Source organism: Marmota monax, unplaced genomic scaffold, assembly GCF_021218885.2.
Source record: "Marmota monax isolate L192 unplaced genomic scaffold, Marmota_monax_Labrador192_F-V1.1 WCK01_AAM20220418_F8-fsc01120, whole genome shotgun sequence".
NCBI classification, from domain to species: Eukaryota; Metazoa; Chordata; class Mammalia; order Rodentia; family Sciuridae; genus Marmota; species Marmota monax.
The window spans coordinates 67556-88940 of record NW_026694373.1 but is presented as its reverse complement, the minus strand read 5'-3'; the positions used below and the strand labels follow the sequence as shown (position 1 = coordinate 88940).

At 35.6% G+C, this 21385-nt stretch overlaps 2 protein-coding genes and 1 pseudogene across 2 annotated transcripts; 1 reads left to right on the top strand and 2 right to left on the bottom strand.

The window, feature by feature from the left end:
- Nucleotides 1-1234: 1234 nt before the first annotated feature.
- On the top strand, nt 1235-2161 carry LOC124109279 (olfactory receptor 4P4-like). Its single transcript, XM_046467784.1, has one exon. The coding sequence runs from the start codon at nt 1235-1237 to the stop codon at nt 2159-2161; it is 927 nt and encodes a 308-aa protein (XP_046323740.1).
- A 6987-nt stretch (nt 2162-9148) lies between these two features.
- On the bottom strand, nt 9149-10081 carry LOC124109282 (olfactory receptor 4C16-like). The gene has a single exon (XM_046467787.1). It carries the CDS (start codon nt 10079-10081, stop codon nt 9149-9151), a length of 933 nt encoding a protein of 310 aa, XP_046323743.1.
- A 9452-nt stretch (nt 10082-19533) lies between these two features.
- On the bottom strand, nt 19534-20466 carry LOC124109283 (olfactory receptor 4C11-like; annotated as a pseudogene).
- Nucleotides 20467-21385: the final 919 nt, after the last annotated feature.

Below are 21385 nucleotides of genomic sequence, written 5' to 3'. Positions count from 1 at the left end.
GGATGTTATAGGTTTAACAATTTTCAAGCTTTTACTCAAAAAATTCAGGTCCATTGCAATTGCACTTTTGCAATACTTCTAAAGAGTGCCACCCCACCAAAAAAAAAAAATTAAACCAGAACCTGTTAAGGTTCATAAATGGGCTTTGAATCACATGTCCATAAAATGTAACGCTTGTCAAGGTTACTCCAGGTTGCAGAAAGGAAATAAGAGATGTAGTGTGATAATTTGCATCAAATAAATATTTCTTTCTTTTTCTTTTTCTTTCTTTTTGTTACTGGCACATTCCAGGATTTGACAATGAACATATAGTGAGCCTGGTGAATTAAAAAAATGTGATTGAATTCAGAGATCCAAGGTACTGAAAAATATGAAATGAAGAAAAATCTCTGAATGTAAGTTTCTCTGCAAGAAAGCTATTGCAAAAAGAAAAGCTAGAAAATCTGACAACACGACAAACATGGTGAGAACTTGAGAAGTCCTGGATGACACTGTAAAATGAACTTGGAAATAAGCTAAAGTCTAGGAAGCAACAGCAATTTTGGAAGGCCATACAAGAAATTAACCCTCTTCTCTGAATATTGGCTTGTTTCTCTTCCTCTCCCACTTAAAAAAAAAGAAAGAAAAGAAAAGAAAAGAAAAAAATGTTGTTGTTTTTTTCATTTTAATTCATAAAGGCACTTTTTGAGATTGTTATCCAGAAGGTTAATATTTGACATAATGAGTTAACTGAAGAATAGTGTCACTAGACATGATCAACGTTTAAATTTATCAGTATGAAAGAACTGAATATCCATTATGCCTTTGAAGAATAGACAACTCTTGACTTTTAAAACTCCCTGGAGATTTGAAAGCTACTATTAAACTGTAATACTGAAATGTTACCTTAAAATTAAACTGGAAAACTGTGTTGTGTGTTTAAAGTATTCACCCTGATGTTAATGGTAAGTGTGAGGATTTGAAATTAATTGCAATCACAATTAATTTATTTTCTGTGCTATTATTGCGACAGTGTGTCTGCCTTAGTGAACTGCATTCCATTTGTAAGTTTTCTATGTATATTATCCATCTCTCTACCCCTAATGCCAATTATTCTGGATAATTCATAATAAACAATCAATATATGCATTTACTAAACAAACACATGGTTTTGAATATAAATCAATGATTTCCACTGGTCTAGTGTTTCAGGTATATTGACCTCTCCATTTAAATAATCAAACCCATGGAAACAATGGAATATAAAAACATTACTGAATTTATTCTCCTGGGACTATTTAGTAACGAGGATGCAAAGGCTACCTGCTCTGTGATATTTTCACTTTGCTATCTTGCAATTCTTTCAGGAAACCTGGCCGTTCTTCTCACCATCAAGGGAAGCCACCTTGGTGAGCAACCCATGTATTTTTTCCTCAGCTACCTGTCCTTCATGGATATCTGCTTTACTTCCACAGTGGCCCCCAAACTGATCATAGACTTATTGGTTCAGTGGAAGACCATCTCCTTCAGTGGCTGCATGTCCCAGATGTTTTATGCCCACTTCTTTGGAGCCACTGAGATCTTTATCTTGGTGGCCATGGCCTATGATCGCTACGTAGCCATCTGTAGACCCCTTCACTATATGGTCATCATGAGCAGACAGGTGTGCTATATTCTTGTGATTGCTTCTGTTATTGGAGCCTTTGCCCATTCACTGATGCAGGTATTAATTATTATTCAACTTCCTTTCTGTGGCCCCAATCAAATAGACCACTATTTCTGTGACGTCTTCCCCTTGTTGAAGTTGGCCTGCATGGACACGAGGCTCTTGAAAATTATAATTGTCACCACCACAGGGGTGTTGTCCATTTTGACCTTTGTTGCCTTGGTAATTTCTTACATCATCATCCTGTTCACTTTGAGGACTCACTCATCTGAGGGCCGCCACAAAGCCCTCTCCACCTGTGGCTCCCACATCACCGTTGTGTTCATGTTCTTCTTGCCCCTCATCTTCACCTATGTCCCTATGGCCGATTCTGTCAGTGATGACAAAGTGTTTGCTCTGTTTTACACCATGATTGCCCCCTTGTTCAACCCTCTCATCTACACACTGAGAAACACAGATATGAAGAATGCCATGAGGAAAGTGTGGGGCCCCAAAAAATTATTTGAAAAGAATTGAAGCCTCTGGTTTTGGAGCCACTTGCCTGATCTTGCTCTCTTCAATGTCAGGAAACATCAGGTGAAGAGAGATGTGTGTCACCCACAGTTGCAAGCCTTGAAGAGAGAAGACGCCTAGCCACTTTCTTTCTGTTGCTTTACATTTCTGAGACTGTTCACAAGTGAAGTGAACCAGATGATCCCTAGGTCCTTCCCAGCTCTGATATTCTAAAAGTTATTTTGTCCTTCATAAACCAAGACAAAAGGAACATTATGTTACTGATCTTGAAGCAAATTCGAAACACTACATGATTCAGCTGTTGTGCCCTGTCTTAGGAAATGGGTATCTCAACTGAGACATCTATTATAGATACAGAGAATGAAGAACTTCTTTTCTGAGGTTTCCATTGCAATTAAAAAAATGAAGAAATGTGAAAAAAATGTATCTGTTGTATATTTTAGATCTGTAACAAATTAAGGTTTGAAAATAGCGTGACACAATGTAGTTTTCCTACTCACATTGTAAATGATGGAAGTTATTGTAAGCCATCCTTAATAACCTGTAGGTGAAATGTTTATTAATTGGAAGTTTCAAATTGAGGTAATGTCATCATCAAATTGATGGAATACAAACTTCTGTTGCACCTCCTCCCATAGAAATATCAATTTGAACAACTGTCAATGTACAAATATCCTTTCATAAGAATTAAAGTAACCAAGAAAGTGTTTATAGCACCTGAATGTGTAACACAGACATTAGAAAAGATGAATTGAAAAAGGCAGGAAGAACTGTTTTACTTTATGGGTGTCACCCATTTTCACATCCACAGTCATGAAAAGAGATACCTTCCCTGTCAGGAAAGAAGAAGAAAGGGAGCAATGCACTTTGCCCTAGACTGCTAAGCAGGGCCTGCCTCAGTGAAATCTAGTGCTGTGCAGACTCTTAGAGCACCAGATTCTAGTCCCTGTACCTGTGGACTCAGCTTCTTGCTCACCATGGTACCAGAGGCCCAGACTCTAGGCCTGCCTGGAAGATCGTTGGGCCTGACTCTCCAGTAGCCTAACTCTAGTAGCCCTCTGCTCTAGACCAGTTCCACCAAATGAATAATCTTGGCCCCAAGCACTAGAAGGGTCCCAGAACCCTAGTTCAGGCTGGTACACACAATCTCAGTCTCCAAGTAGACGCTTCAGATATAAGCTCCAAGCTGGTAACCGTGGACTGAACTTCCAAGTCTGCACTATGCCAGGCTAGATTCTGTAGCCCCAGATCCAAGCTTGTCCCTCAGCACCAGGATTCAGGCCCACTCCAGCACCAGGCTGGCTGCTGTGACCCTATTCATCAGGCCAACACCACTGATTCAGAGTCCAGGACAAAGCCTGAAGACACAGACTCCAGAATGGTACCATAGTCTGAACTTCCAAGCCCTCCCTCATGTCAGATAGGATCCTACTATCCCAGGTTCTGGGCCCACTTCTGTTCCAGGATAGCCTCCCTGACCTCAGACACAGAGTGGTGCTTTGGATACAGGCTCCTTTTCTAATCATAAGCATACTAGTCACCATGGCCTCACACTCAAGGCCAGCCCCTTCAGTCACACCAACACAAATTAAGGGGCCAGTCTTTTCCTAGTAGTCCCCATTGCTAGACTAGCTCCCCCAATGTCAGGGCTCTGAACCATTCTTGTTCAACCAGGTTCCAGCTTTTCCCCCAAGGGCACAAGCTTCCTGATCAGCATCCCCATACTCAACATTCAGGCTAGCCTTAGTGGTCCAAATATACTCCAGCAGACCCCAAGGCCAGGATGTTTCCCATGAACTGAAATTCCAGTATCACCCCTATAGACCCAGGCTCCAAACCAGTCATTACAGACTCACAAGCTCATCCGGAGATTCAGTCTCCAGGCCAGGTCCTAGGCACAGAGGCTATTGATTGGTTCATCTTATTGGTGGAAGAATGAGGTCTAATCCAGTACTTAGAAGCCCCTGGAGATTAGACTGGCCCCTGTGGACATAGGCTGAAGTCCATCCACCCTGCACATAATCAAGAGGCCCATCTCAGTGGGTCCTGGATTCAAGAAAAAAAATCATGGACCTAGATGTGGGGCCTGCCAATTCCTGCTTACATTTCCCATCTGTTCTTGCAGTCTCTGTACTTATTCATGAGAGCCTTGGTAGGGACTGAATGTCATGAATTCACAACTCACTTGTTGAATCCTAACCCCAGCTGAAATGCCATTAGGAGATGGAAGCTGAAGGAGGTAATTCAATAGTGAAGGCAGAGTCCTCATGTGTGGAATTAGTGCCCTGACAACAAGAGACAAGGGGCCTTTATCCCCTCCCTCTCTGCTTTCTGCCATAGAGGACATGGGAAGAAGATGGACATCTGAAAACCAGCAAGAGGCCCTTCCAGGGAACCAAACCAACTGGCACCTTAATAATGAACTTCCTAGTCTCCAGAACTGTGAGGAATAAATATTTGCGCCACCTAGTCTTGTGTATTTGTTCTAAGAGGTTTAAATGGCTAGAAGTTCTTGGCATATCAATCATATTTGTTTAATTCCTGGTCTGAAAATACTAACAGTCCTGCCAATCTGCTTCTAGTTCTACTGTCTACGTTGTCTTTTAAACTGTGTTCTTTGTTTTTCTTTGTTTTTACTTTTTATTATATTGTGTAAATATTTCACTGTAGGGATATAAATAGCTCTTTAGCACTGTGGGTTGAGTTGTCAGAAGGAGAAGCGTACTATAGTCTCATGGTAGTTCTCAGTGTAGCAGTGAGCCTGTTCGCTGGACTGTGATTCACAAGTGTCCATAGTCCCCCCTTCTGAGGTTGGACAGGATGGCTGAGGGGACTGGAGCTGGATTTTTTCAACTCTAGGCCAGTTGGCTCTGACAACATCCCAGCAAGTTAGACTGTTAGGTAGTGTTTTCCTAAAGGCACACCTTTTAAGACAGAATGCACTTCAGTATTTCAAACTGGTTCCTTTATCTGATCTTTCTAATAGAAGGACAAGAAAATTTCTGCAAATGCTTACTGTGGGAACTGCATAGAGTTCCAGCAGGTAAAACTCACAGGAGATGCCCCTGACATTAATCTCTTGTCTACTCTGAGCCTCCCAATATTTGCCAGTTAACAGTTGATGCTTTTCTGCCCCAGCACCAGTTAACGTAGACTTTCTACCACCCCTAGGTTTTTGCTCCAGTAGCTTATGATTCCGTTTCTTTTACTCTTTCCAGTTTTGGAGTAGTAGTGTGCTTTCTGACCTCATTTCTCCTATGGAACCAAGAAGAGCTGACTTTTAAAATTATTCATATATTTACCTTTGTTAGGATACAATCGGAACCCCCAGATGGTTTCAAGCTGAGCTAGATACCAGAACACTTTTGGCTATAAAATGGCACCTGCTCTTACAGTTGTTATTAGTTTTTGTTTTAGTCTCTGACATTATAATAAAATATTATTGTGACTAGTTAATAAATAACATAATAAATAGAAATTAAGTACATTTTGTCTAAAATATATTGTTAAACTTTATTTTGAATTAAAGTAAAATTACTGGATATATAATATAAGAACATTAAAAGGTATAATTTTATTTATATTGATTTTTTTAATTTAATTGCCATATATTTTCCTACCATATGTGATTTAAAATTTGCAAAGCATTCTTTACTTTTTGGATTTAAGTAGTCAATTATATTTCAAGAATTTCGAAAGGAAAATATTACGTGGTTACATATTCTAGTGCTCTCCATTTCTTCCTGGAGTTTTGAATTTCCATATAATGTGTTTTTTCTTGAGCATATTGTAGTTCTCGGGTCATGTGTCTGCTTTTGATTAGCAGGAAAGGTCATTGTTTCACCTGGTTTTTCAGGGTGTCTTCACTTAATACAGGATTCTGTATTGACACTGCTTTTCCTTACTTTCAATATGCTTTTCTTTTGTGCATCAACACCACAGTTTCTGAAAGAAGTCCGCCATCATTACCTTGTTCATTTGTGTATAATGGTACAATATGACTTTTTGTCTCTAATTTTAACATTGGTCCTTTATACTTTTTTTCAATGTGATGTACCTATGGATGACTTACTTTTATATTCCTTCTTGGAGACCACTGATACTTATAATCAAAAGTGGAAATATTTTACATATTCCTTCAAATACATATTCTCCTTTTTAGGACTTATGATAAGATTAGGTCATTTGACATTGACCTACTACTTGTCACTCATCAAGTCACAGTTCCTGTGTTAAAAAACATTTTGCTCTGAAATTTTAAAATATAATTTATTTCTGTGTATATTCTTTTGATGAATCTTTAACTGATCCTTTCTTCTGAGTTTCCAAGTCTTGCTGGTTAAACCTTCTGATTATTACTTGTTTCAGATTTTTTTTTCTTTCTAATATATGTATTTAAAGTACAAATTTCCTTCTTGGGACTGTGGTTGTAGCTCAGTGGTAGAAAATTTGCCTAGAATGTGTGAAACCTTGGGTTCAATCCCTAGGGTGTGTGTGTGTGTATGTGTGTGTGTGTGTGTGCGTGTGTGTTCCTAATCCTACTTTAGCTCTGTCCAACAAGTTTTGATATGCTGCATTTTCATTTTCATTCACTGTATTCCTTTGGAATTTGAGTTTCTTTTTGATCTGAGGGGTATTTCTAAGTATCTTTAATACCAAGCCTTTGGAGACTCCCTACTATCATTCTGTCATTGATTTCTAGTTTATTTACACTTTAATTAGAGAACATATTGTGTATGATTTAAAATTCTTTAAAATTGATCGACCAACATTATGTCTCACCACATAATCTATGTTGATTTGTATTTTGTAGACAGATGAAAATAATGTTATTCGGCTTGTTAAATTGAGTGTTCTATAGGTGGCAAATAGTAAATGATTTTGCCTTCTGTACATTTGACGATTTGAAGTTTTTATATTTTGCAGTCTATATAGGTTCATAAACATCAGGTTCTTATGTCACATTTTATTATTGCAGTTTTCAAGTACTTATAAAATTTATCCTCATCTGCATTTATCACAATAAAATATCCATAAAATGTTGTGTTTTTGAAGAGAAAAGCAAAATAGAAGGCAAACATAGTAAAGGCACTTTTTAGCTATCTAAATTTGAACATACTATAATCTTCCTATGGAATGTAAATTACTTTAATGTAAGTTATTCATGATTTGTGTCAACTTTCAAATTAATGCTTGTGAATATTTAATACTTCTCAATATTTAAAATAATCGCACACAGAAATTATAGCATTGTGTGTTTAATAATGGTACTAGTGTCATCTATGTTGCACAATAGGGAAAATTTTGGGTGGTTTGGGGACATCAATGTATTAATGAAAGATGTACTTATACTAAAACCTTATTAAAATTCTCATAAAACATTTTAAAGTATTATATTGGAAAGTTAGTCTTTCTGTTGTAAGCACAACTTAAAAATATACTTTATTTCAGAGCAGTTTTGGGGTCACATGAAAGTTACACAGAAAGTACAAGAGAATCCCTTAATACCTGTTCTCTGCCCCTTTCAGTTCCTGTTGTGGCCTCTTGAATTGTTATAATTTTTTAAACCAGTATTAATAAATTTTTAACGAAATGCACAGATTATGTGATTGTTTATTCTTTGTATTGTAGAGTTTTATGACAACTGTGTTGTCATCTATCTACCATTATAGCACCATAAAGAAGAGTTTCACTTTTCTGAAAATGTTATGTGCTCCACTTATTTCTCATTCTTCTTCTCTTCCTTAACACCTGGCAACCACTTACTGTGTGTTACTACCTTCATTTCTGTCATTTTCAGAGGGAAATTTCATAATTAATATACTTATATTAAATATTTAGTACAAAGCTTGAAATTCACTTTTCTGGTATTTCATACTTTGTTAAAATACATTCATATTTTAAAGTTCATTAACATCAACTGGTTGTATATATATTTTTTATTTTGCAGTAATGAGGACTGAATCATGGGTGCTCTACCAGTGAGCTACATTTATAGTCCTTTTTAAAAGTTTGAGACAGAGACTCGCTTAGTTGAGGATGCTGGTCTTGAACTTGTAATCTTCCGGTTTCAGCCTCAGCCTCCTGTGTCATTGGGATTACAGAGGTGCACCACTACATCTGACTCAACTGCTTATCTTCCTAGATTCTAGTCCATGTAAATATATCATTTTTCATTTGGGTGGTCTGTTCCACTATCATAACAACTCTATACTATGAGCAAATTTTCACAACTGAAATAATTTAAAGAAACTTGATGTCAATCCCTCAAACTAGAAGGAATCAAATTAGTAACATAAAGTATATTTTACAAAATGAATGATTTTATTAGCAAAAGAAAAACAAAACAACAAAGTCTTTATAAGATCTAACCAATCTTTCAGAAGGGTAAAATTCCTGCCCATATTCGGTCCCTGTTCTGTAAGGTTCTATGTAAACATATGGTACCAGTCCAAAGTATATACCTTAAAATATTGGTTTGGGAATTACCTAGATTATCTATAATGTCCATGGTAAGAAGACACTTTACAATTGTTTGCATATGATACCTTCTCCTGAGTCAGAAAGAAGAAATAACTTGAGGTACATAATCAGATATAATTAAGTTTAAATTTTTTAATAAATAAGACTATTTGGAAGAGTGAGAAACTGCCAGTTTGTGGATTTGAGCATGTGTAACAGTAATGAGACACAGAGCAAACCAAGCACTAATGTGAAAAAAGGCAAGAAAAATACTAGATAAATTCCAAAGATATATTAGGATTAAGCAGATAGAAACACAGAAGCACACAATATTTAAGGCAGTAACTCTGACATTCCTGTTTACACTTAATCCCGTCTCTTTTTCTACATAGAGCCAATTCAAACAAGACAGTTTACGTGTACACGTCTTTTCCTAGGGACTATTCTATTAAATCTGTTATTAGAAGTTAAATATTTCTATTTACTTCTCTAGTTTAATCCAAATTAAAAAGGATTCAAAACCTCCATTCATCTCCTGTCATCTGAGACCAATTTCTTGCTCCACAACTTCCTCATGGCATTTTTCACTTCGGCATTCCTCAGTGTGTAAATCAGAGGGTTAATCAAAGGTGTTCCGATGGTGTAAAACACAGCTATCATCTTATCCATGGGGAAGGTGGTTGCAGGCCGTGTGTATATAAATATGCAAGGTCCAAAGAACAAGATGACCACGATGATGTGGGAGATGCAGGTGGACAGGGCCTTTCTCCTCCCTTCTGCACTGTGGTTTCTCAGCGAATGCAAGATGATGACATAGGAGAACATGAGCACAACAAAACTCACTGTACAAATGGCCCCACTGTTGGACACCAGGAGGAGGTTGGTCACATATGTGTCTGCACAGGTGAGCTTCAACAAGGGTTCCAAATCACAGAAATAGTGGTCAATCACATTGGGACCACAGAAAGGCAAACTCAAGGCAAGAAAAATCTGAGCTAAAGAATGCACACAGGACCCCACCCAGGCCACAGCCACCAACACACTGCAGACCCGGTGGCTCATGATGGTCATGTAGTGCAGGGGCTTACAGATGGCCACATAGCGGTCAATGGCCATGAGGATGAGGATTAAGACTTCCAGGCAGCCAAATAAATGGAATGTAAAGACTTGGATTATGCACTCATTGAAAGAAATAGTGGTCTTCTCTGAAAGGGCATCCACAAGTGTTCTAGGAGCTATGGAAGTAGAGAAGCAGGTGTCAGATAAGGATAAGTAGAAAAGGAAGAAGTACATTGGACTGCCAAGTGCCCGACTGGTCTTGATGGTGGTGATAATCAGCAAGTTACCCAGCAATGTCCCCAAATAGAAAAGCAGAAATATGACAAAGACTATTTTCTTCCTAAATGGATCCTGTGTCAATCCAAGTAGGATGAACTCAGTCACATTATTGTTTAACTTCATGATTCCATGAATGAGGAGAAGGGGTGAGTGTGAGATGTTTTATCTGCAAAAGAGAATGGATTTCATTTATGGTGTGTTCTGTTAAGTTATGGACTACTTCGAGAAAAATAGTTCATGGTGTTGTATGTTATTATGAGGTATTTAAAGCAAATACAACATTACTTTCTAAGTACCTTCCAGATATGATATCTTGATGAGTCATCTCAACACTTGATTCCTCAATTTTTAGTGAACAATTAGTAGGATATTATTTTTAAGTAAAAATATGAATATGATACTTTCCTATAAAATTCTTCAATACAACTTTTTCTTATATTTGTCATGATTCTGATTGATTTGCTCCTTAGATATTACTCTATGTTGTTATTTATTTCATTTTTTCCATATTAAAAAAATCCTGAAAGTATATTTGCATGGTGCAACACTTAGAGTTTAGGAACCATTTGATTCCCTTCCATGAAAGAAACCTAAAGTCACGTACTACTCTCAAACTAATATAATTATCTGTATGTGTAATAGATCACATATTTGTTAACCTTAGTTACAAAAAAAATGTGTGTGATTTATAGCTACATAATATATGCCACTTCTCTGCATATTCCCCAATATACCAGCTTGAGGAGTAAGAACTACTTGATCTTATCAATGGTTTTGTTCAACCTTTAAGCATCTTTATGACATTTACTATTTGACATATAAAAGAAACTATAATGATTTTTTTTATGGTTCGCTATAGCTTAAAAATCCCAACTCTATTTTTACTTCTCCCATTTCTAAAAAACAATCTTAGAGCCCTCAGAGATCCCAAAAGATAATTCTAACAAAAAGGGTGTGTTATCCTACTTGATAGTTAAATGTTTTCATGGTTCGGATTTTTAACAAAATTTAGATATAAATTGTTTATTTGTTGTGGTTACTACCAGTTATTTGGTTAGGATTGGATCATGATCTTCACATCCCAAATCTCACATTCCTGGAGCACACCACAGAAGCAGAAATGACAGCGGACGTGTCTTCAAAAAAGAGACACAGTAGTCAGTAACTGATTTCATTCAATTTCTTTCCATTCTTGTCATATTCAATGTTTACTCACCTTTCAGATGTTACTTTAAGAGAAAGTTTTCACTAATACATTATAGTTGTGCATAATAGCGGAGTTCATTTTGATGCTATCATACATGCATAGGATGTAATTTGGTCTATTTCAGTCCTCGGTATATTTCTTTTCCTCCTCTCCTCCCTCCCCCATCCTCTGTCCTTCACTCTATTGGTCTTCCTTCTATTTATTTACTATTTTTTAAATTAGTGCTTTCTAGATATACAGAAAGTTGAAATTCACTGTGGCGTATTCAAATATGTATGTACACTTCTTTTAACAAAGATTTATTTTTCTGAATTTGGAAAAATAATATTATCATGAACTGTCTAGTCAAAAATGTTTGAAGAAATGTTCTGTAAAGACATAAGCTGAAATGCTATGTATTTAAATAACATATAGAACACATACTTAATCTATTGTCTTCCCCATATCTCATTTATAATACTGATAAATAATTTTGAAAGATATGAGTTAATCAAAACACATAGTATAATGAACAAAATTGATCCAAAATTTTACTTCTGTTTATTTTTTTCTCTCCCCTGATAAATTTTAATTTCAACAGACTTAAATACACCTTTCTCTAAATTAAAAACACAATTGGGAAGGTGTCTGATGTAGTGATTTTTAGATGAAAACAAAACCCTTTTTACTATATAATCTTGGGCAAGGATCTTAACTAAAAAGCCTCTGAATCCTGACCTCGTAACAATTACAGTATGCTCATTTTCCCTTTTATCCATTCACAAAACAATTCATCCCAAATATTGACAATTGAAAAGAGAGTAAGCACTGGAAGCAAGAAAATGTGAAAGTACCTGTCACTCCATGATTTTAGCCACCTCTGTCAGTGTGTGAATATGTGTGTGTGTGTGTGTGTGCATAAATATATAAAACTATTTTATATATTTAATATATATTTTTACATATATAACATCATTCAAATTTAGCCTATCCATTTTCAGGAAGAGCTTATTTCTATTTTACATGTGTACATATATTTTAAGATAAATTATGCATCATAAATACACATGATTTATTTAACTTTTTAATAGTTTTCCTCTTCAAAAATGTAATCAATAGTATCAGAATGACATTAAGTTTCTAGCAACATCTGTGGCCATGAAGCTGATTTGAATTATTTTATGTTCCACATAAACCATAGTACATCCAACATGTATTTCTTAATATCTTTGAAAACCTTTTTCTGTGACTGCAAGTACATTTCAAGGATTTTTTTTTTTGAATCTTAAACACAGCTTATTTTGTAATCTATAATATCCTTCAATCAAAATAATAGGGAACATAGTTCTTAAATTGCCAAATATTTACTGAAGTGTATTATCATCGTGTTAGGTTCGGCTGCCTTGGAAGCTATTGAAGGTTAATATGTACATCTCCTTGGATGTTTATGATGGGGAAATGAAGAATACAAAAGTTAAAAATACAGAGTTAGGGTATTCAAGCTGATCTTGATCTCTCCTTTCCAGATGTGCCTTTTAATATTTATCTGGTTAACTTCAGGATTTATATTCTGAGAAAGATTTCCAAAGCAGCTTTTAATAATTGTATTAGGATGAAGGAAATTCTCACTCATGCTCTTTAAAATCTTTCTTTACAGCTTGTAAAATAACATCACATATTACTACTTACCACACAAGCTTCCTTCCCTAGGATAAAAATATTGTGTTCTCAGGATATTATTTGCCAAGTCCCAAACCAGCACCTGTACAATGTAGATATCTTCCAAATGTTTTTGAATCAACCATTCTTTATCACTTCTGAAATGCAATAGCATTTATCACTTTTGTAGTACTACTCTGATTATCAAACACATCCACATCATTAATATACTGGGACTTTGTATCTATCCTGTATGTAGAGACAAACATGCTGCTAATTTATAAAAACAGAAAAAAAAAAAAACAACTAAGATTGATATTTAAATCTGAAATATCTGCAACCTGAATTAGAAGATTCTTAAATTGGAAAAGCACCATGTTGGGATGTACAATATTGGGGATGTAAAACTCACAAACAATCATTTTAATGTGTATTGTTTTTAGATTTGTTTTGTTTCTCACGAATCTTTTCCCCTTAAGGTCAAAGGAAGAGGTTATACATGTCCTCCTGACATTAATTCATATTTCTATGTGTATATGTGTGTGGTTTGGAAACAAAATGTCACTAGAGCTAGGCACATCCCCTAATGCCTGGCACAGAGGTGCACACCTCTAATCCCTGCTACTTGGGAGGCTGAGACAGGAAGACTGCAAGTGTGAGGTCAGCTTGGGCAACTTAGGGGGAACCTATGTCAAGATTTTGTTAAAAAAAAAAGACTTGGGATGTAGTTCAGATGTAGAATGCTCCTGCCTTCAATCCCTAGTATCATAAAAAACAAGCATCAAAAACAAAACAAAACAAACAAACAAACAAAAACATCATCTAAGAACCAATGTACTCACCTCAAAACCTCAGACAAAACCAGCCAAATTCAGAATGGAAAAATTTGTCAAAATGAGATTAATGAACAGATAACCTATTGTCATGGTGGATACCAGAATTGCTGAAAGCAAGGGATGCAGCCTTGTGTAGACAACAGAGGCGGTGGAATACAGCGCCAGGGGTCTCCTATGATTCCATGCCACAGAGGGAAGACTGCAGTGAGGACTCTGCTGCTCCTTCAGGCCTCTCTCTAGAACTACCCAACCTTCCCAGATTTAGTCCAATACATCTCGAAAATCTCTACACCCACTTTATTTCTATTCAGAATTTCCCATTCTTTGTGGGAAAGCTGACATGTTCCCATGATGGTTTATCCCCATAACCCAAATTTGAGAGTAATATAATCTACTCTCCTTGAACTCCTTACTTTATGTAATTGAATACAATGATTCCTGCTTACTGACCAAGAGATGCCCTGGAGAACAGCATGGCATGTGATCCAGAGCTCATCATAAAATTCAGGACCATTGCCCATGCATTGTGTATCTGGCTGTCCCAAATATAATCAAACCAATATACAGTTATTTCTCTTTCTAAGCATTATGAGACAGCAGGAGCATTGTGGGGAAGCAAAGGTAGAATGAACAACCCATGGAACAAGTGTGGACATGAGTAAATATTGAGAAAAAGGAAAGGCTCTTAATCCAAAATATTTTCAGGCACTCTCTCACATGCTTGATCGATTGATCTATCTATCATCTATCTATCATCTCTCTATCTATATATCTATCTATCTATCATCTTTCACTTTCATTATCCAATGTTTAGCCTATACAACTTCATCATGTTTACTCTGAACAATAATGATTTTACTTGTAAGTATCAGAAATGTGTCAAGTACAAGCTACGCTCTTATATCATTTACAAAACATGCAAGAAACTTTAATCGTGTACTGCGATAAACCATATGTATTTAAGACTCTCACTCAGAGATGGAAAAGCAGGCATTCTTTAGTAGCTTGTCATAGTCATTATTTCCAATAGCCACTTCTCTGAGTTCTGACCATGCATAAAGAATCGCTTCTCATTTTCTTGTACCCACATAACTACTGAGGATGTATTCTGCCTAGAAACTTAAACATTAACAGACTTTTTCATCTTTCCATTTAAATGAATTGAGGTAAATCTTAATGACAGCATCCTTTTCCCCCACAGAATGATGGTTTTCACATGTGATGCTCATAAATTATTGGTTGAGTTTAAAAAATCATTTTCTCCCAATAATTATTTTCATTAATTTTTTCCTATATTAACATTAATCTAAAAGAAGCCACTTTGTGTTGTTCTGTTTTAAAAAAAAATCCTTCTTTCCAGAGTATATGTCAGTAGTATAGTCATATAGAATTCTATAGGAGACCTATAGAATTAAATTTGAAAGTTATATTGGATTAGTTTATTCTAACGTCTGTCTGTCCACAAAGATAATAATCTCTCACCTGTGAGAGGAATCTCTGAATTAATGTCAGGTATGCTCATCTGTTTTTGATAATGCCCTTTTTGTAGAACACTGGAAAGAAAAGCTCCTCTCTATATTTTGGGAGGGGTATTTTAAAACAAGGTGATGTAAGTTATTAGTATGCAAGTGAGTATTATTCCCCAAGGCTTCTTTGCTATGCTACCCATCAGCATTTCAATTGCAATACACTTCCAAGTTTTGGGCTTCTACTTTGACTATAAGAATAGCAAGCAGCTGGCACAGTGACACATGTCTGTAATCCCAGCAACTTAGGAAGCTGAGACAGGAGGACTGAGAGTTCAAAGCCAACCTCAGCAAAAGCAAGGCACTAAGAAACTCAGTGAGACTCTGTCTCTAAATAAAATACAAAATAGGTCTGGGGATGTGGCTCAGTGGCCAAGTTCCCCTGAGTTCAATCCATAGTACCCAATAAAGAATAGTAAGCAAAACTTCCTTACAATAAGTCAGATACAAACAAGGGTTTTGACATGTTAAGTACTTCAGGATGAACAAAGGTCCAGGATAAAAGAGAAAAATCGCCAATGGATAAAGAAGTAGAAAAAAAAGAGATGGGAAAGAAGAAGAAGAAGGAGAAGGAGAAGGAGAAGGAGAACTGTATCATTAGCAAAAAAGGAAGTGGATAATCAAGACAGGACTCTACTCCTATCCAATGCCCTATGTTGCCTCATCTTGCTCTACAAGACAAGTTTTCCATTTGCAAGTATAATCTAAGTTCTGTGTTGCATTCTGAAATTACAGGTTCCATGCTGTAGGATCCAGATATCCCCCACTACAAAATAACAAATTCATAACAAATATTCTGAGGATTAATTAATAAGTACCTTGAACATGGACTGCAAAATAATTTTCAAATTAATTTCCACTTGTCTTGTTAACTCCTATGAGTAAAAAGACAACCCATGACAAAGACAATTGTGTTGAAATGACTTTATTTCACCAAATACTTATTGACTACTTTTTTGTATGCTATATTATGTTTTTTTCACTTTGTATAAGTTGTATTTTTCAATTCACATACACATTCCATAAGGTGTAGATCCACAATAGTTCATGAGAAAAACATGAAGCTCATAGATGTTAAGCTGCTTGCTCAGCTTACATGCTTAGTAAATTCAGTAACAAGATTTGCACTAATGATAGTCTCACTCCATGGTTTTTAATATTCCACATATTTTTCTTTTTTAATATTTTTTAGTTGCATATGGAACACAATATCTTTGTTTATTTATTTTTATGTGGTGCTGAGGATCAACCCAGGGTCTCAAACCTGCAAGATAAGCACTCTACCACTGAGCTATAGCCCTAGCTCTTCCATATATTTTTCTATACCAGTTAAAGACAACAACAACAAAAAAAAACAAACAATTCTAGAAAGCTGTAGAGCACATTTCTATTGGCTGAGTGATGTGGCCTCAGGTTGTGGACCTTAAAACCCATAGTAAGTCATTGAGGTCATGTTGAAATTCAGGTATCCATGGGATATGCAAATAGAAAAGTTTCAGTTGACAGATGAAGACCTAAAGACTGATGAAGGTTTTTTAGAAGTTTGAATTCCCAGACAGGGCTGTAGAATCAGTTTTTGTAATAATTATTTTAAAATAATAATTTAAATTATGATATTGAGTGAGTTCATCTGAGAAATCATTTGAGATATTGGAAAAGTTAATCACCTTTAAAATGTAAATTGACACCAATCTCCAGCCAAAGCTTAATTTTGGAGTCGCTATCCACACTTCAACATGACTGATCTAAAGAGAAATTATGAATTCTAATTGTCCTTGCATTTTAGGAACTTAATTTGTTTGAAAATTATCTTTGATAGGAGACATGGTTGAAAAATCCTCTGTGGGGTAACGGAGTATGTGTGCTTGTGCATGTGTGTGTGTGTATGTGCATGTGTGTGCATGTGTGTGTGTGTGTATGTGTGCATGTGTCTTGGTGTTATGCAGGGAGAAGATTAAACAAATCTATGATGGACACATATTCTCATGCTGTATTAAATATGAGACCCTCATTGTGCCTGGTGTGTCAATTGTGGGACACCAATGTGAGCACTGAGCTTTATTATGCTTCAGGAAACAAACAAACAAAAATGGACACACAAACAGAATAAGAAGAAGCTACATAGGGAAAGAAGAAAAATGGAAGGTGTTTTTGAATATAAAAAGCACTAGTAGTCAAATTAAAGCTGAGAAATAAGCTAGGCATGGTGGCATACGCCTATAGGACATGGTCATCTGAAGGTTGAAATGAAATAACTACAATGACCAGGTAGTTATTTGTTGCTTGGGCAACAAAGACCCTGTCTTAAGAAATAAACAGCATACTACAGTGACATAGCCACATCAATGTTTTTAGCATCTCAACACACAATAGCTAAACAAGGGAATCAACCTAGGTGCCCTTCAACAGATGAATGAATAAAAAAAAAATTGGTATGTATCCAATGGAATACTACTCTTCAATAAAGAAGAATGAAATGATGGCCTTTGCTGATAAATGGATGGAGCTGGAAAATGTCATGATAAGCAAAATAAGCCAATTCCAAACAAACAAAACCTGAATGTTTTCTCTGATATGTGGATTCATAAAAAGGGGGCGGGGGCTAGGGAAGAATAGAGTTACTCTTGATTAGGCAGAAGGGAGTCGGGGGCAATATAAGGTTAGAAAGGATAGTGGAAGGAATTGGACATTATTACCTTATGTGCATATATGATTACATGACCAGTGTGATTCTACATCATGTACAACCAGATGATTGATAAGTTATACTCCATTTATGAACAATGTATCAAAGTGCATTCTACTGTCATGTATAACTAATTAGAACAAATAAAAACAAACAAACCAAAACTGTGAAAGTGAAGAAAAATATATTTTTTGTAAAGTTCTGTGACACCATATCCATCCAAATCACAATTTTGGAGTGACTACCCATTCTTAAACATGATTGACCTAAAGAGAAAGTATGAATTACAATTATCTTTGCATTTTAGGAAGTGAATAGGTTAAAAAATTATCTCTGACAGAAGACATGGTCTGAATTGGCCATATTTTCCCATTTAATAAAGCTGAGGCTGGGTGCATTATGATAACTGAAACTAAGGAGTATTGACTTATCATGATACAGCCCAGGGCTTGCAAAACTACCATGGAGCTGTTGAGTGCTCCTCGCACTTGAGCATGACAATTCCATTAACAATTGTAAGTTGTGAATAATCTGTACAAACCCTTTTTAGATAGCACAAATAAACTGGTGGTGCATGCTTATAATCCCAGCATCTTGAGAGATCCAGGAAAGGAAGATTGCTAGTTCACAGCCAGCCTCAGAAAATTAGAAAGGCCCTAAGCAACTTAGTGAGACCCTGTCTTTAAATAATACAGATTTAAATAATACAGATTAACTTTAAATAATACAGATCATACCATTTTTGTTTTCCAACTGGATTGTATATCTTTGCTTTTCAGTCTCTAAAACTATGTTGTATCTTCAGTATAGTTAAAACAAACAAACAAAAAACTTTCAGTTTAGTTTGCAACATCTATTGTTATATCTTTCTATTTTTTGAGTCACACAGTTTTGTTATTATAACTTCAATGTACTAATTGTACCTGAATATCTCGAGATCTTTTCACTAGCACATTTAGAAATCTCATATAGTGTTTTATCTTAGTAGCCAAAGGAAACAATAAATAATAACAAATTTAGAATGTAATAAGTAAAGTATCTGACTAAAAAGAATGTAATTTTTCAAACAGAAACTAGCCATGAGATGAAATGTGAAGTCTTGATACACTGAATCCATTCCTTTGCCCTAAAATGTTCATGAAGAAGCCCAGTACTTTGCTGGAAATCTGTTATATAGAAGAAATTAAATACAAATCACTGTACATTATTGTTGATGCTCACAAGTTTGAACAGGTTTTAATTTTATAAATGTCTTCCTTCTTACCAAACTTGTATGCAGACAGTGTCATGAGATGTAGCTCACAGGCACCAAGGCTAGAACTGAGCTCTCAGAAACACTATGAGCCAGAATTAATATTTTGGGGAAGCTTCTGTCTATGAGTCAAGAGAACAACTCATAAGTAAGGAAATCAAATGTAATGATATTACAATTCAAAGAGGTAGTCAGGATGGTAGAAAACAAAAGTCTCTAAAAATTCTATTGCAACAAGATTATTTGAATACTCTAGGTCTGACACACAAATAAACATGAACTAATATGGTATATTAACTTAAAAGATTAAGAACCTTAAAACTTATGCAATAAGAGTAAGATACTTCCACAATATTCAGACATGATTACATTCAATATTTGTACTTATCACCAAATCATAACTGAATAAGTATGAGACGTGGCCCTCAGTTCATCCCGTATTTTCTGATGCAGTTTTAACATGCCACCAGCTTTCTTATGGCACTTTTCACATCTGTATTCCTCAATGTGTAGATGAGTGAGTTGAGGAAGGGTGTACCAATGGTGTAAAAAACTGACACCATTTTGTCCATGGTCAACGTCCTTGGGGGGCGTGTATATATGAATATACAGGGACCAAAGGACAAGACAACAACCATGATGTGAGACGTGCAAGTGGACAGTGCTTTTTTCCTCCCTTCTGCACTGTGATTTCTCAATGAATGCAAGATGACAACGTATGAGATCATCAAAATCACGAAACTGCTGGAACAAATTGCCCCACTGTTAGACACCAACAGCAGATTGGTCATATATGTGTCCATGCAGGCAAGTTTTAACAAGGGCTGCAGATCACAGCAGTAATGATCAATCAAGTTGGGTCCACAGAAGGGCAATCTCAAGGTCAGGATAATCTGAGAAATGGAATGTACAAAGGACCCTATCCAGGCAAGGACAATCAAGATGTGACAGACTTACCTCCTCATGAACCTTGGGTAATGCAAAGGCTTACAGATGGCCACATAGTGATCAGTGGCCATGACGATGAGGACAAAGATCTCCATGCAGCCAAACAAATACAGTGCAAAGACCTGTGTCATGTACTCATTGTAGGATATGACTTTCTTTGCAGCATAGCATCCACAATTAATTTAGGAGCTATGGAAGTGGAAAAGCAGGAATCAACAAAGGACAGATAAAATAAGAAGAAGTACATGGGGCTTCCAAGCGTCCGGCTGCACTTGATGGTCACAATAATGAGCATATTCCCCACTACAGTCCCCATATAGAAAATTAAGAAGATTAAAAACACCATTTTCTGACTCAGAGGATCCTGTGTCAATCCTAGCAATACAAACTCAGTTACATTGTTCTTTTGCTGCATCATCCCAGTTGATTGTGGGTGTCATGGATTGGAAACCCTCAATCGGCAAAGGAGAAAAGAAGAAAATGTAAAATAAATACTAAACATGTGCTTTGAACGTAAATTATCAAACATAAAATTTTCCAAGGGATTATCATTTAAGGTTTTATTTTTTCTGAATAAAATTGAATTTCTAAAATTTATTTAATGCATTTACCAATTATATGTGAAAATAAGGAAATAACAAACTAATAAAAAGCAAGGGCTTCCTCAAGAAAAGTAAATATGACTCTATTGAACTTGTTATCATAGGATAAATATCCAACCAAATGTGTTTCAATGGTTTTCAGTAAGGACTTATCAATATCAGGATGGTGCATTGCAAAACTTCAGAAAACTTAGTTTCCTTCAATAGCCTTTCACATTATTGGAACCTAGAGAAACCATTAAAATACATAGTGATATATATATATATATATATATATATATATATATATATATAATATATATTATGTATAGTGATATTATCATAGTGATATATATATAATATATATTATATATTATATATTAGTGTTTTATATATATATATATATATATATATATATATTCCAGTGATGATTGTTTAAATATTTGATATTACTTAACCCATTATATTCCTTTGTCCTTTATGTAGGACACCTGTAAAATGATGAATTGAGCAATTCTGTAAGTGTCCTACAAAATATAGGTTTTTATGGATAATCTACATGTAATATTGGGGATAATAGGTTAATAGAATCTAAGCACAGAGGTGGGGGAAGGGGGCAGGAAAGAAAGAATAAACATAAAAGATTAGCATTGTATGACAATCCAATCAGTCTGATCTAGCAGCACTGAGCACTTTTAACCCTGAACTAATTTTATGTCCTTAAAAGTTACTTATTGAATGTTCTAGTTCTTT

Coding starts and splice junctions, on each gene's coding strand:
- LOC124109279 (XM_046467784.1), top strand. CDS start 1,235: ATGGAATATAAAAACATTACTGAATTTATTCTCCTGGGACTATTTAGT.
- LOC124109282 (XM_046467787.1), bottom strand. CDS start 10,081: ATGAAGTTAAACAATAATGTGACTGAGTTCATCCTACTTGGATTGACA.